Consider the following 17,661-nt stretch of genomic DNA (forward strand, 5'->3'; position numbering starts at 1 on the left):
ACTAATCACAATTTAAGCTCTCTATAATGCTGGGGGATTTGGATAAATTAATCAGTTTAGCTGAACTCTTAAGTGGAAATGTTTTTTTCAGATTCTACCCTAAAGAATATGGCATCATTAACACAACTGATGCATCTTTATTTATGAACAAAGTGCATGTCTAAGTCACAGCTTTTATGAAATTAGCAAATACCTAGAATTTAATTCATTCAGTACTTATTGCATCCCAAGCTCAGACTGCTTTCAGAACTATAAAAAGAGATGAAGAATTTCATAAAAATGATTAAGATATACATGAATCCTGGGATTACTAAATCTTTAAAGTACATATAATTTGTGAGAAGCATTTGCTTGAAAATTCTGAGGAAGAATGTAATGGAAATTCTGAACAATTATTTAAAAACTACAAGAGGTATTGGTGATGTTATCAGGAGCCAAGATTGATTTGAGGAAAAAAATTATTTCAGTGCCACAAAAGAGTTACTTCTTTCAAAAGATTATTTTTTAACCAAACATCTAAATCCAAACTACAAAATGGTTCTTTTGTACTACAGCACACATATCTGTCAAAACTGCCAACGTGGCTACCTGGAACTTCCCATTATTATGTAATCAAAGACATGTGTCATGACCACTATTTTTACATGGGTTTCGTTGCATTTTATTTAGGAAAAAAGATACTATAGTATGAAACCTAATGAAATTGTGTTTCAAATCAAATTCTCCTACTACATGTACCAAGTCTCCAAATTGATTCCTGGCCTGAAATTCTGACAAATGGCTAAACTTTCTTTTAAGAAATATTTTTTTATTTTTGAATAATCACAAACAGATAAAACACACACACCCCCCACCCCGAAAACATCTTCCATTACAAATTGTAGAAAGTGTGTTGATTGGCTACAAAAACTTCTGTGCATCCCTTCCACAGTCATCACCAATTCATATCAAATCATATATTTTAAATTAAGTATATTTATATATATATTACTATCATCATACCTCAACCTTCATTTGACTATAATTGTTTTTACGTCCTTTTATATAAAATATTCCAGATTTAAAGCAAAACCACATAATGGCATTCCATTAGCTCTTCCCAATATCATCCAGTAACATTGCATCTTTATAAAAATTGGTTATATTTAATAACAGAGTTTCTAAACCTCCTTTCGTAGTCACCATTTGTAATTTATATCAAATTTCCTCTTATCAAACCAATATACGTATATATATATATATATATATATGCATTATCATTATCAATCAATCATTTAACTGTATCCATTTTCACTTCATTTTATACATAATGCTCTAAATTTAACTAAATTTGACTTAATTACATTATATCTTTATAACATGTTCTAATTAAAAATGGGTTATATTTAATAATAGAGTTTCTAAACCTTTCGTAGTCACCATTTGCAATTTATATTAAATTTTTTCTTATCAAACCAATATATATATATGAATGTATGTATGTATGTATGTAATGTATGTGTGTGTGTGTGTGTGTGTGTGTATATATATATATATATATATATATATATATATATATATATATATATATATATATATATATATATACACACACACACACACACACACACACACACACACATTGGGCTTTCTGTCTAGATGGTCTCTTGTGACGAGCCGATGGACAGAGAATGGAAGCAGTTAGCTTCCTCCCATAATTGGGGCATACCAGGGGTTGTAACACTAAATATATACCTACCTCCCTGGCTTAAGCTGATAAGGAGGAGGACCTGTGGTTTAATGGTTAAGACATCTACCTAAGATGTAATACAGCACAGGTTCGAATCCCAGGAGGGTATGGCTAGCTGATGAGAGCTAAATAGCTTGAAATAGATCTATACTAGTCTCCTTTTATTTATTTATCAGCACAAATACAACACAAACGTAACAAAGGCAACAGTAAAATATTGGGCTTTCTGTCTGGATGGTCTCTTGTGACGAGCCGATGGACAGAGAATGGAAGCAGTTAGCTTCCTCCCATAATTGGGGCATACCAGGGGTTGTAACACTAAGTATATACCTACCTCCCTGGCTTAAGCTGATAAGGAGGAGGACCTGTGGCTTAATGGTTAAGACATCTGCCTAAGATGTAATACAGCACAGGTTTGAATCCCAGTAAGGGTATGGCTAGCTGATGAGAGCTAAATAGCTTGAAATAGATCTATACTAGTCTCCCTTTATTTATTTATCAGCACAAATACAACACAGATAGATAGATAGATAGATAGATAGATAGATAGATGTATAATCATTATCAATCAATTATTTAACTGTATCCACTGTCACTTCATTTTATACATAATGCTCTAAATTTAACTAAATTTGACTTAATTTTTCATTATAAGCATTCATTACATCAACCTGTGTCTTTCCAGTAATAGTGCAGTCTTATGTCTCTTGCCATTTGTGGCATTAGTATTCTGGTTATTTCCTTAGTAAGTTTTGTATGGACTTCTGTTTGAAACTTATTGCTTATTGCATATCTCGTATAAGCTCGAAACCCTCCATCTGCTTCTTCGATCAGCTTCTCTTTGGTTATCACTAGTGCTTCTGACAAAATTTCTCTCCTTAGTTCCATCAATTCTTCTCTCTTTTCTTCTTCTATACTTTGAGATCTGGGGTAGAACTCTTATCTATCTCCCCTTTCCATATTCCACTCTTTCCATTTCCAACCATGCTCAATTCACTGTCAGTATCAACAATTTTCTTCTCTCTTTATTTTTTCCTTCAGTTTTTAGAACTCTAACCTCCACTTTCTTCATTTGATGAACATCATCAATTTTTCCATCCAATTTTTCTGTTCTAGGATCTATGTTCTCCAATCTCCAATAGAAATTCAAGTAAAAGAGGGCAGATACGATATTATTGCCATTACAGAAAACTTGGTGGGTGAAACCGACAAATGGAACATACAGCTAGAAGGATTTAAATTATTTAAAAGAAATAGACCAAATAAAAGAGGAGGTGGAGTTGCACTATATATAAGAAATAATTACCTCTCTACAGAAATAGAGCACAACAATGATGAGAACTATCTTGAATGCATTTGTGTCAATATTAAAGGTTGGGGGGGGGGGAATGACATTGCCATAGGTCTATACTATAGGCCGCCCAACCAAGCAGAGGAAGTAGATGAACTTTTTGCTAGTCAGCTAACTAAGGTAAGTAGGAAGCACACCATAATAGTAATGGGAGATTTTAACTACCCTGACATCAACTGGGAAACAAACTCTGAACCAAGTGGAAGATCCAACAGGTTCCTAACAAACTTAGCAGACAACTTTGTTTCCCAAAAATTAGAGATGGGATCAAGGGGATCAGCCATATTGGACTTAATTCTCACTAACAGAGAGGAAATGATAGGTGTTGAAGCCACAGGAACCCTGGGGGCAAGTGACCATGCAATATTGGAATTCAACATTATGTAAACACAAGTAGTAGAACAAAGTCAAACTAGAGTCTTGGACTTTAAGAGAGCTAATTTCAATAAACTTAGAGAGAGCTTGGGAAAAATTCCATGGATGAGAATCCTTAAGGGGAAAACAAGTCAAGAAGCTTGGGAAATTTTGAAAAAATGAGATTACAAAGCCCAGTCTAGCACAATATCAATGAAGAAGAAAAATAACAGCTCCCTAAAGAAACCAGCATGGCTGCATAAAGAACTCTCTGATAAATTGAAAGACAAAAAAGATAAGTATAAAAAGTGGAAAGAAGGGAACATAACTAAGGCAGAATATCAGCAAATAGCCCGAGCATGTAAAGATGAGGTGAGGAAAGCTAAGGCTCACAATGAAGAAAGGCTTGCCACAAAAGTAAAAATTGATTAAAAAAAAACATGTTAAAAACAAGAAAAAAAGTTAAGGAAACAATTGGTCCATTGCTGGGAGAAAGTGGCAAGAAGGTGACAAGCAACAGGGAGAAAGCAGAACTATTTAACTGCATCTGTCTTTACACAAAAGGATAAAACAGTCAAACCTATCAAAAACAGCACCACAAAAATCAGTTTAGGAACACCAATTGAAATAGGGAAGAAAACAGTAATTGAGCACCTGTCTACCCTAGACAAGTTCAAATCACCAGGACCAGATGGATTACACCCCAGAGTTCTGAAGGAACTGGCAGATGAGAGCTCAGAACCACTGAATTATATCTTTCAGAGATCCTGGAACACTGAGGAACTACCAGAGGACTGGAAAAGAGCTGATGTGGTTCCCATCTTCAAAAAAGAAAAAAAATAGATCCAGGAAACTACAGACCTATCAGCCTGACCTCAATACAAGGAAAGATTCTGGAAAAAATAATCAAGCAATGAATTAGCGAACACCTAGAAGCAAACAAAGTACCAGCCAAAAGTCAACATGGGTTTGTCAAAAACAGATCATGCCAGACTAATCTTATTGCAATCTTTGATTATGTGACAAAATTAGTGGACCAGAGGAATGCCGTCGATATAGTTTACTTGGACTTCAGTAAGTATTTGATAAGATAGACCATAACCTACTGCTAGATAAAGTAGAAGGATGTGGGTTAGACAGCATCACCACCAGATGGATTCGTAACTGGCTGACCAACTGCACTCAACGTGTAGTCCTCAATGGAACTGCATCTACATGGAGGGAAGTATGCAGTGAGTACCCCAAGGCTCTGTTTTAGGCCCAGTACTCTTCAACATCTTCAACAATGATTTGAATGAGGGAATAAATGGGGAACTCATCAAATTTGCAAATGACATCAAGCTGGCAGGAATAGCCAACACTCCAGAAGATAGGCTCAAGATACAGGAGGATCTTGACAAACTTGAACATTGGGCACTATCTAATAAAATGAAATTCAATGATGAAAAGAGTAAGGTTCAACATTTAAGAAAAAAAACGAAATGCACAGGTACAGTATAGGTGGTACCTTGCTCAATAGTAGTAACTGTCAGAGGGATCTTGGAGTCCTAGTGGACAACTATTTAAATATGAGCCAGCAGTGTGCAGCAGCTGCCGAAAAAGCCAACACAGTTCGAGGCTGCATAAATAGAGGGACAGAATCAAGATCACATGAAGTGTTAATACCACTTTATAATGCCTTGGTAAGGCCACACTTGGAATACTGCATTCAGTTCTGATCGCCATGATGTAGAAAAGATGTGGGGACTCTGGAAAGAGTGCAGAGAAGAGCAACAAAGATGATTAGGGGACTGGAGACTAAAACATATGAAGAATGCTTGCAGGAACTGGGTATGTCTAGTTTAAGAGAAAGAAGGACTAGGGGAGACATGACAGCAGTGTTCCAATATATCAGGGGTTGCCACAAAGAAGAGGGAGTCAAACTATTCTCCAAGGCACCTGAGGGCAGAACAAGAAGCAATGGGTGGAAACTAATCAAGGAGAGAAGCAACTTAGAACTGAGGATAAATTTCCTGACAGAACAATTAATCAGTGGAACAGCTTGCCTCCAGAAGTTGTGAATGCCCCAACACTGCAAGTCTTTAAGAAGATGTTGGATAGTCATCTGTCTGAAATGGTATAGGGTTTCCTGCCTAGGCAGGGGGTTGGACTAGAAGACCTCCAAGGTCCCTTCCAACTCTGCTATTGTATTATTATTAATCTCTTCTCAATTTTCTCTGTTACTTCTAATAATTTTTTAATTTCCAACATAATCTTTTGTTTGGGTTTCTTTTTCATGTTGCGCCATTCTTCCAATTTGTAAACACTGCCACTCTGGCATTCAAAACTTTTTATTAAATTTAAAGCAAGTTCATTTATAATCTTTCAAGACAAGGCTTTGTTTTCACTCCACTCCAGCTGCCAATGAAGCTCTCGAAAAGCACCTGTATAAACAACCCATGCTCTTCTCACTATCACTCTTGGTAAACAAGCTGAGGAACCTTGAAATACAAAATCAAATGATCAAAGAGAAAAAAGAATAGACAATATTTCCAAGCTTTCCAAGTGTTCAGCCTCCAAGTGGCAGTGTTACTTCCTTTTCCTCTGTTATTACAGCCCTCTGTATTCCTTTTATATCTTCTTTATATTCCAGGATTAAAGAAAACAAAATTCTTAAATGGAGCAAAAAAAACAAAACCCCATCCAATCCAGCATTATAAAAATAAGAAAAAAGATTTTAATCCATAGGTATAAAAAAAAAGAATATAAAAAGTAGTAGAAGAAAAACTAATCCGTTCAATTTAAAGAATAGGAAACATTTGCAAAAGTTCCATCCATAAAAGAAAACGGATAACACACTGTCTAATGTAGCTTAATTTCGCCACTTGTTTTCTTCTATTTTCAAATTTAATTTAGCTTTTATTTTGGGGGGGGGGTAGTCTCTTTTATAATAATAAAATTTCCTCACCAGATGGACACACTTTCTCTTTCCGTTTTCCTCCCATTCCGGAGCTGTCCCAACTTCAGCAGCTTTAATGACTGCGCTTCTGTCGCTGGCAAAAAGAGATTCTCCTGGATCAATCAGGACTTTGTGATGTCCCTGAGATCAGCTGGACGTACTCTTCCCTGTCAGCATCTCTTCGGGACCAAGGTCCAAAAGGACCGTCCAGCAGCAAAAGTATTGACTGCGATCTTGGAGCTCCAAGATTGCACATCGTATCTTTGCGATGTCAGCTCCTCCTCAAATGTCTAAACTTGATCAGACTACTAAGTACTGTATCTCTCAAAATTACTACTCATCACAATTCTGTAAATGGATGGTTTTCTGCTAGCTGGGGAGAGGGAAAACTTTTCTCTATAGTAAATGAGGAATAGTCCATCAACTGCACACCACAACTGAGATAACCGGGATAGTAATGTGGCCCCAAATGTATGCTGATTAATTTTTCTGCTGGTTGACAAGTAGAGAGGTATAACTTTAATTGAGTCGTAATATTTTTTTTCTATTAAGATGCACTAATCACAGTCTCCCTTCTTCCAATAATGTGATCATATTTATTAAAGTTGTAAGCTCTTCAACACTTTCTTCACTTTTTCAAAATAGCAGGTATTCTCTATTTTAATACATATTCATATAAATTGCAGCTCTAGACTTCTGTTCCATACCCATTTATCAAAAAATAAGTTGTATGAAATTTACTGGGTCTTGCTTCACAAAAGACACAATACAATTGACTTTTGTATGTAAGAAAAATAGATTATATTATTGTATTACAATCTTACATTTACCAATGTAACATTGTAATACATTTAATGAGATGAGATTTCATTTAATGAGATGAGATTTATTCCCATGTAAATGTAGATTAAAGAACTAAAATTATTTAATAGACAATAATAAAATTATTTTTAATTTTTGATTAATTAGAAATGCTGAATAGTTTATATTTAAATTACTGATATATTAGAAATGGTAGTTTTTTAGTTTATTTTTAAAATGTATTAATGGAGCATGATATATTGAGAAGTAAAAGCTAGCCTCAGAAAACGTATTTTAAAAATGCTTGCTGATGTTTGAATTCCTAGACTTTCTTAGAAAATACAAATACTATACAGGTAGTCCTTGACTTACAACAGTTCATTTAATGACCTTTCAAAGTTACAACGACATTGAAAAAAGTGACATGACTTTTTTCACATTTACTGTAGCAGCATCCCCATGCCACCTGATCAAAATTCTGGCATTTATTTATGATAATCGCAGTGTCCTGGCATTGTGTGATCCCCTTTTGCAACCGTCTGATGAACAAAGTCAATGTGGAAGCTAGACTCAATTAACAATCATGTTACTAACTTAACATCTGCAGTGATTCACTTAACAACTGTGGCAAGAACGGTTGTAAAATAGGGCAAAATTCACTTAACAACTATCTTGCTTAGTAACATAAATTTTGAGTTCAATTGTCATCATAAGCTAAAGGCTACCTACATGTCCAAGTCTTTGCCTTTGTTTAGAAATAGGCCTGCTTGACCAGCAAAAAATAGGTATGGGATTGAAAACTATTCTATGGAGAAATGAGGAGCTACAAAAGTGCAAACTTGCACAATTTATTTTGTAATGTATGGATATAATTTTGAGTAGCCATGTTTTCCATGGCAGCTATTGTGAACATGTAAACTCTTCCACAGTAATCATTTTGGGGGGTGATAACATGCTATCAACATTTCAAATATCACCACTAGCTTAAAAAAAAGTTACCTACTTTGATGCTAACTTAAGATAAGAGCATCTCATCATTCATCATCCCATTATTTTCCTCCCTATTTATATGGGGATAGAACAACATACAAATGGCCATGATATGTTTTAAATGAGGCATTCTGAAAAAGAATAGGAGAAAAAGCAGAGTAACAACAAATCAATGCTTCTGTATAATTAATTTTTGATGAAGTTGTGCTCCCCACCACCAAAAAAAACCACAGATTGCTTACCATTGTTCAAATTGCTCCACGTAACTTGCACTAATGTGGGATTTGATGTAGAGCAGGGATCACCAATCCCTGGGCTATGCCCACTACTGGCCCTGAGCCATTTGGAACTGGACTGCAGAAGTGGCGGGCAAGTGCTTGTGCATGTACTTGCCAACTGCTTGGACAGAACCATCCCTTGTGTCCCCTCCACTACCCCACCACCCCGCTGGTCCACAAAGCCGGAAAGGCTGGGGAACTCTGGTGTACAGAATGCCAGCTAAAAGCTTAGATATAAGCAGGTATCAGATGCTTATATCAGTTCCAACACTCTTTCATATATTATAGCAGGTCCAAAAGTTATTCAAGTGCAGAAAATGTGAATTCGGATATATTTACTTACATTAGAATTCTAGGCTAAATATTAAAAAATGTTTTCCAATAGTAAATAAATGGAGCAACTCTTTGTGACACTCTGGATGTGGAATGCCTAACCTTCTCCCGGGTATAAAACCAATAATTGTATTACTTATATGCTACTTCTGCTACTAAAGAAAGCATTTTTCCAAATACTAATTGCTTAAAAATAGAAAGGTTAGTGCTTTCAATTATTCAAATATAAGTGTTCTCTCAATAAGTTTCCTGTTGTGGGAAACAGAATAAAGTATTAGTAGTCCCTTGATTTAATCTAATAAAGCTCTTATGTTCAATTTGCCACCTCATCAGCTGGAATGTCTGTTTTTTATGCTCTCATTTTGCAAGCCTATTAAGCTGTCAGGATGAAAGTTCATTCCCTTTCCAGAGATATAGATATTTGCATAATATGTCAGAAGTAGCATAATTTGAGCCTGGTCGTTTGGCCATTTGTGAGAACTTCAGGTTGATTTCTTCAATGATCCATAGGTTTATTTTCTTGGCTGTCCATGGCATTCTCAGGAGTCTTTTCCAACACCAGAAGTCAAACTTCGTTAATACTTTCCCCACCTTGCTTCTTTAAAGTCTATTTTTAGCTTCTACAGAGTGTCACAAGGAATACTATGGCCTGCAAAATTCTGATTGTAGGTATAGACACATCACAGCACTTGAGTATCTTTTCCAAGACCTTCATAGCTGTTCTACCAAGTGCTAGTCTGCGGCATATTTCTTGACTGCTTGTTCTTTTATCGTTGATGGTTCATCCTAAATTGCTTTTTGCCTTCTGTCTATTGTCCGCTTTTATATCTTTGTTGTAAATTCTAAGGTTGGTTGTTCTACTTCTTCACATTAGTTTTGTCCTATTTAATTTTAGTCCTTTTTTTACTGAGCTCTTTTAGTACTAGGGATTGCCAACTCTTTGTGTTTTTAGCTATCAGAAGAGTGTCAACAATATAGTGCAGGTTATTGATTTCTCTTCCTCCAGTTTAAAACCATGCTCATCTTTTTCCAATCCAGCTTCCTTTAATATATATTTCGCATATAGGTTGAATGAATAAGAGAAAAGCATGCAGCCTTGTTGCACTCTTTTGCTGATCTGAAGGCAGTCTCTTCCATCAAGCTCTGTCCATACAATGGCTTCCTGACCTGTATATAAGTTTCTCATGAGGACAATGAGATGTTCTGGGATTCCAAATTTTTCTCAGCACTTTCCACAATTTGACATGATCAACGCAATCAGAGGCTTTTCTCTAATTGATGAGGCATACACTGACCTCTTTTTTTTGTATTCTTTGGCTTTCTCCATTATCCAGCATGCATCAGCAATAACTTCTCCTACTCTTCAGCCTTTTCTAAAGCCAGATTGAACATCTGGCATCTCTTTTTCCACCCAGTATAGGGCTCTAGTTGACATTAGATGTTTATGTCTCCATATTAATTTTATCAGGGAAGTTTTCTTTAATTAATGCTTTTATTTTCCTGCAAAAATAATTCTAACATGGCTTTTCCTGAAATCATTATCATCATCATCATCATCATCATCACCACCACCACCACCACCATCATCATCATCATCATCATTATCATCCATATTTCATATGTTGCTTGTGTATTTATCCCATAACATACCATAAAAGCATGGTTTAAAAACACTATAAAGGTTAAAACTGATTACTTAAGTATAAGGAAGAAAATTAATAAGGATTGCATTATGTCAACAATGCTTGTTTTTTCAAACAATTCTAGCTTTGACGCTTTGAAAAATGGAGATTACCTACTGATTATAGCGTGAATGTGATTCAGCATTTCACAGACTGAAACTGTCTTACCATCATCTCTTTAAATTGCTTTTTGCCAGCAATAATCTCAAGCTAATTACAGACACCCTGGGTTGGTCATTTTCCATATAATGAGCATGTGTTATTGGTCATGTTACAAATTGATGCCTTCATCACATTTGTACTTTTCTAAAGCAGAACCATGCAACATGTACCTATATGCATTTCCCATAGCATCCCAAATCAGCAGTAAACAGAAATCTTAGCATTTGAAATTGAAGTGATATTTATTTTGTTAGTATTCTTGGTATAAATATATGAATTCTATTGTCAAGATTAACTTCATTCCTAGTGTTCTGAAGCTGAGTGGGGAAGAAAAATGGATCACTCAGCCTCTAGATCAAAAGTCAAGAGGAGAAAGCACATCCCTGAACAGAGGCCTCAGAGGAAATACAATGCATACTATGTACAGTGTAATTTACACACACACACACACACACACACACACACACAAACATTATGATCCACTTACAAATGGGGAGGGTGTGGCACAATGAGGGTAAGGTGGGATCTGTTGTTAATTGATCTACCACCTCCACTGTGATGATCTCCCATTGAGGCTCCAAGCCTACTGGTACAATCAGATCTTTAGACCCATATGAAAGATCAGGGAGGTTGGGGCTGACCTCACATCATAGGACAAGTTGTTCCAGAGGGAAGGTACAACTCCGGAGAAGACCTTTCTCCTGGATCCCACCAGCTGGAATAATCGGGCTGATGGAACTGACAGCATGCTTCCTCTGCCGACATGGGTGAGATGAGCCAATCCCAGTGGGATGTGACTTCCCTCACATAACCTGGATCGATGCCACGAAGGGCTTTAGAGGTGATTGCCAATACCTTGAATTGTACCGGAAGCAGACTTGCACCAAATGCAGCAAATGGGGCAGTAGTTACATGGGCCATTATTTGGGCTGTAAGAACTGCCTGCACTACCATACTCTGCAGCAGCTGGAATCTCTGAATTCTCTTCAAGGATAGCCCCATGTAGAGCACACACAATAGTCCAACCATTAGACGACTAGGGCTCTAATATTGGGCTCAATCATTTATTACATTAATTTATTTTGCTTTAAAAAATATTTTCTCTCTCTGATAGTACGATATCTCCTGGTAAATTCTAATGCAACATGTTTCAGACCAGCATATTATAAAGGTAAAGTTTCCCCTCACACATATATGCTAGTCATTCCCGACTCTAGGTGGTGATGCTTATCTCCGTTTCAAAGTTGAAGAGCCAGCACTGTCCGAAGATGTTTTAATGGTCATTGGCCGGCATGACTAAACGCCAAAGGCGCATGGAACACTGTTACCTTTCCCACCAAAGGCGGTTCCTATTTTTCTACTTGCATTTTTACGTGCTTTCGAACTGCTGGGTTGGCAGAAGCTGGGGCAAATAAAAGCTCACTCTAGGGATTCGAACCGCTGAACTGCTGACCTTTCTGATCGACAAGCTCAGTGTCTTAGTCACTGAGCCACCATGTCCCCACATATTATAGTTTAGATCTGTGTTAAATTCTTAGATTTTTGTCCATTGTCTCATACTTCTGAAGTATTTTATTAAAAACATTTCCATGGAATAAGGGAGATTAAAATCAGGAAAAATAATAATATTATTTCCATTTTTTCAATTGCTTGCTTATCAAAAAAACAAGCAAACAAAATCCCACATTACTGTTATAAAAAAGTCAGCAAGTTGACAGGCAAACTTTATGTCTCTATGTTACAGCACTTAATCTAGAAGCACCCATATTCTTTTAAACATTTTCCCCTTAAGTTCTGATCTATTTTTATATTTTCTCCTTTTCTTCCATCTTCCTTTTTTAACATTTTCCCCCTTTGCACCTCATACTTTAAATATATATTGCTGTTCTTTTTTCCTTCAAAACTCTAACTCTAAAGCAAAGTGCAGGCTTACATTAGGATTGAACCACCTACTGTATAGCCTGTCATACTGTAGTGTCATTTCTTCAGTGTTTTCACATGTAAAGATACACTTAAATATGTACAAAATGTGAGGGGGTGTACTCACATTTGAGTACACCTCAAATATACTTAATCAAATACTATAGAGTAAATGAAAAGTAGTAAAGCTGAAATTAGCCAGAAGCCTGTATAACAAACTAGTATTTTGTGATGTCACAAAGTAAGCTACACATTGTTGCAGTGCTTCTGTGTGCCGCGTTGTATTGCATTTTGTCACTTGCCCCTTTTTCCCTCCTAAGGACACATACAAACACATGTCACACTAGTGAAAACAGATGCCCCCAGTTATAAGTCAGGTTTCTATGGCCCTCTTCAATGGACCTGTAAAAACCACTGCAACTTATCATTATGTTTTCAGCAAACACCACCATTTATATCATGCTGTTATCAAGGAAACTAGAGAAGGCAGAATATTTAAATTATATTGGCACAGTTTCCTGGATACACATACGGTTTAAAAGGTGCTTACCATGTCTGAAAGCCTGCATGGTCTCATCTCCCCAGGAAGAAGGGAAAGGGGAAAAAGTTGATTGTGAAATGTTGTAATCAGATATGGGGAGTGTGGTTTTGCAGGGTCCGAACCCAAGCATCTCTTTTTCTTGATTTGGAGATGAGGGGTCTGTTTCCATCACATATTGCAACACGGGGTGTTCAGATGAATTGGCTAGTAGCTCCTTCAAGATATTAATTGGTGAAATGGTAAGTTCCCAGTTAGTGATGCCAAAATCACGCAGGTGGGCCCTGGCATGGCTGGATAACCCTGCACGTGTGTCAAAGCCAGCTCCACAGAATTCACATCTCATTAAACTGAACGTACTTGGATCAAAGTTTGCAACTATGAAAAACAAAATAATAATCAGTGTCATATAATAAAATTTAATAGAGAACCTCTATTAAATCATAATGTAATAATATCCAGCCATTACAATGATATTGTAAAAATCTTTTCAGGAAAGAAAATTGGAGAGCATACATACCCATCTTCAAGGATTTTTTTTTAAAAAAAATAGAAACATAGAAAAAAATACAAATTGAATACATACTACCTTTTTTCTTCTTCTTTTGGAAGGAAAATCTTTGCTCAATAGCTTTCACTTCTTCTGCAGAGATGAAGTGACGGACATTGTAACTCACACCCACCCTGTTCAGGTGGCCCCGCACATGATTGGCTAGACCAATCCCATTGTGGAATCTGTCAGGACAGTACGGGCATTTTCTCTCCTCATTTTTCAGCATTGTGGAATCTGTACCCAGAAGATCATCCAGTTCAAGAGATCCTTCTAGAGAAGAATCTAACAGAAATACACTTAAGGGAAGAGATTCCTCCATTCCAAAGTGTCTTCCAGGTGACAACTTTTTTCTCAGATTCTTCATCTTCGGCTTCTTCCTTTTTTTGGGATAAATATTAATTTCCTCAACAAGAACAATAGGAACCATTTGATGTAATTGCTGTTGCTGTCCTGCTGATAGGGTTGTACAATCCATTGCCTTCAAAGTGCCTGCAAAAGTCCTTTTGAGTTCCAAGACAGATTGAGGAATAACAAAAGGTTTAAAGTATCTCTTCTGTGCTAATTCTATTTCTGTCGTCAAAGGGAATTCTTCTTCAGTCATCCTAATATTGTTTATAGATAACCATTTGTACGGTTGTTCCTCCAACCCACCTGAATGGCTTTGGATATTCTCTCTCTCAGTCTCAAGGGGCAGAGTTGTGCTTTTATTTCTCATTTGGTTCAAGGCATATGGAGAATGAGCTTTTGATGAGGTAAGAGTGGACATTGCCAAGACATTCTGTGAGGAGTTATAGGGAGCTCGTTTCCTAGCCCGAAATCCTGGCATTGGGATGTCCTTTATACTAGTGCTGTTAGTTTTGTTAAATTTTGGGTGACCAGCTGTGCACTCAAACAAAGAGTTGTAGTGGGGCATAGTTTCACAGTGGTACTGTGGAAAGGGTCTGTCTGTTTTGCTCAAATAATCACTTTCCAAAAATCGTCTTGACTTGCTAGGGTTATAGTCATCCCTACTAGTCCCAGGTTGGTTCATGTCTGCTTCCAAAGTCTCTATGTTCCATGGCAGGTGGGAATGAGCATATTCCATGTGTTCTTTTAAAATCTTTTCATCTGGTGCAGGGAAGCTGCAAAGCGTGCAAATGCTAAGCTTTTTATTTCTACTGTGTGCATCTTGTGCAACTTGAGATATATGTTCATTTAGCCTTAAATGTTTATGCATGTTGTGTATAGAGCTATTCTGTGGTTCATTGCAAGCAGAACTGCCAAACACATTCTTCAAACCTTGATTTTTCCTTTCCCTAACATGCATTTTTGCATGCCGAACAAACACTTTAGAAGAATTGGTTCCAAACACACATTTTGGGCATTGTAGCTTGGCATCTCTCCCTTCATCTGATAATTCATTAAGCTTCTGGATTTCTTCAATGATCTTTTCTCTTGATTGCTGATGAAGCCTCCTGTGCCGGTCTAGAGACTCAATGTCCCCAAAAACCCATCCACACTCACTACAGGTCAACTGATCCAGATCTCTAGTATCTTCTTTGTCCTGATCCAATCCTCTGTTATGCTGAAGCATATGATCCATCAAATGTTCTTTCATCTTAAAATAGATGCTACACTCAATGCATGTGTAAACTGTTGGATCCCCTTCTTGGCCAACATCGTCTTTTTCTTGCTCCTCCAAAAGGACATTGCACATATAAGGTCTTGTTTCATCAAAAGTGCTACAGGAAGGAGATTCCACAGACCTCAGGGGAACATGTTCCATAGTGTCTTTGTCAGTAACAGTCCAACCATGTTTATGGACAACAAGATCCATAGCTGTCTGAAGTCCTGATTTCTCTAATACCCAATCAGTTGGATTAGCAGAACTTATTTCATCTATATCAGAATCCACTGCCTGTCCCTTCCAGGGAGAGAACACACACTCTACACTGTTTGCTTTATTTAAGTGGGGATTTAGCATTTTTCTAAATACTGGCAAAGCCAACAAAGAAGCTTCTCGCGCAGATTGTCTCTTAACAGACAGGTTTGTTGCTACATCTGGTGATTTACTCTTCTTTTTGGGGAGTAGCCCATGCCCTTCTCTGTGCCCAGAAATCCAATCAAATCTGTGAAAGTCTTCTTTCTCCAAGGCTTGACTTTTGCTCAAGTGTTCTTTGTTGAAGGTATCTACATGCTTTGGTTCACTGCTATGGTATCTTTCATCTTCACTAACAGTCTGTACTCCAACAAGTGGTGGTGAAGCTTGAGAGTGTAAGTGCTCGGTCTCCCTTCCTAAATCCTTAGTATTCACCTGCAGCATTGTTATGAGTTTGGATTCCATTGCAGAAGTGAATTCCTCTGGGTTACAAGGATTTCGCCATTCAGCTTCCTTAGAGTTCATTGAATCCTTCAAACCAGAAAGTTTTTCTAAAGTGCTTTCTTCCCTGGAGACACTACCCATTGTCTCCAGCGTAGAGCAATCCCACAAGACATTCGTGCTTCTTTGATCCACGGACCTGTTAGGATCTGCTTTGCAACAGCCTTTCCTGAATTTTAAGCAGTCTTGTGTCTTGTTGCTGAAAAGAACAATCAAGGCATGTCAGATAAAAACTATAAATTGAGACATTTTTTTTATTATTAGTCTATATAACTATTAAAGCATAATTGCTATAAATCCAATGCCAGTTTAAAAAGAAATAATAACAATCCTCAAGGAAATATCTTTATACTCTGAAACCTCTTGTGCCTGTTTGCAACCTTCCATTGGGTGAAATAGTACATCATAAGACAGCAATTATTGAACCAAGGCAACTCACATGGCAACTTTCAAAAACACAAAAAAGTTAATAGGGGACTCCTGTGCGTATTTAACATGCATGAACATTGGTTTTCATATTCTCTGACCCTTTTGGCAACTGCTTCCTCATTCAATATTGAAAAGTTTTTTCTTCTGTAAATTTTCACGATTGCATCCATTTGTTTTAACATTCCTTGTTCTCTTTTGGATGGCCAATTCTTTCAACACAAGCTGCAAACATATTATTTGTTTTCTAGAAAAAAAGACAAACTTGCACAAAAGTATACATCATGTTATCATGTTAATATACAATATATATAGCACATATGCCCACATGAGAGAGTATGTGTACATATTATTTGCTGAGCATATAGAAAAGGGATGCAGAAATTATGGCCTTTGAATTTCAGCTGTGGTGGCGCAGTGGTTAGAATGCAGTACTGCAGGCTACTTCTGCTGCCTGCAATTTGGTAGTTCGAATCTCACCAGGCTCAAGGTTGACTCAGCTTTCCATCCTTTCAAAGTCAGTAAAATGAGGACCCAGACTGTTGGGGGGGGGGAATATGCTGATTCTATAAATCACTTAGAGAGGGCTGTAAAGCATAGTGAAGTGGTATATAAGTCTAAGTGCTATTGCTATTTGCCAAAATAGCCCCAGCAGTCTCAGCCAGAGTAGTTGCTATTTGCCAATGTTAATAATGGAGGAGACTGAAACTCTTGTTTAGTTTCATAGCCATACTCCTACTACATTATTAATATAGCAGCAAGAACTATTAAAATATGAAGCAACATATTACTTAAAAGGCTTAACTAAAGGATGATATTACACCAACTCTAACTATATTCATTTTTTTCTGGCAGTCTTCCATAATTTTTCACAATTCTCAAATAAATGTACTTAGGATCAATCCTCAGGTAGTAGACATGTTGCATGTTATCCACTGATTGCACATGTATCTGGCTTGATTATGCCTCAATTCAAAGAAAAGCTATGGAATTCCCAAAAGAGTTCTATGGGTGAGGTTACACACCTTATTTTGCATGTCATTAAATTAAGCTTAATGTTCCAATGCAAGTGAAAACTAAACTGATCCACAGAATGTTAAAATGCTAACTCTTTCTCATAAATATGAACACTTACCAGGCTTCTTTCTTCTGAGTTGTGATAGATATGATACCGTGAGAAAGGCTGACCTCATCTGCAAGAGAGAAAAAGTAACATTACAAGCTGGCAGCACAGAATATTGAGGGTT

General features: G+C 36.9%; 1 protein-coding gene across 8 annotated transcripts in view; it reads right to left on the minus strand.

Moving 5' to 3' along the window:
- WIZ (WIZ zinc finger) overlaps positions 1-17,661 on the minus strand; it is a 68,561-nt gene that overhangs the window by 15,871 nt on the left and 35,029 nt on the right. For 7 of the 8 annotated variants that reach the window (XM_087709760.1, XM_087709763.1, XM_087709767.1 and 4 more), the window contains 3 exons: positions 17,550-17,607; positions 13,663-16,187; positions 13,089-13,454 (listed from right to left, as the gene is read on the minus strand). In XM_087709760.1, the coding sequence (XP_087565886.1) occupies positions 13,089-13,454; positions 13,663-16,187; positions 17,550-17,607 (2,949 nt within the window). The remainder of the gene's footprint in view (positions 1-13,088; positions 13,455-13,662; positions 16,188-17,549; positions 17,608-17,661) is intronic. The other variant, XM_087709761.1, reaches the window with a different exon arrangement.

The sequence above is a fragment of the Thamnophis sirtalis genome, unplaced genomic scaffold, assembly GCF_051295495.1.
Source record: "Thamnophis sirtalis isolate CommonGarterSnake01/CBP01778 unplaced genomic scaffold, rThaSir2_p1.2 scaffold_3, whole genome shotgun sequence".
Classification (NCBI taxonomy): domain Eukaryota; kingdom Metazoa; phylum Chordata; class Lepidosauria; order Squamata; family Natricidae; genus Thamnophis; species Thamnophis sirtalis.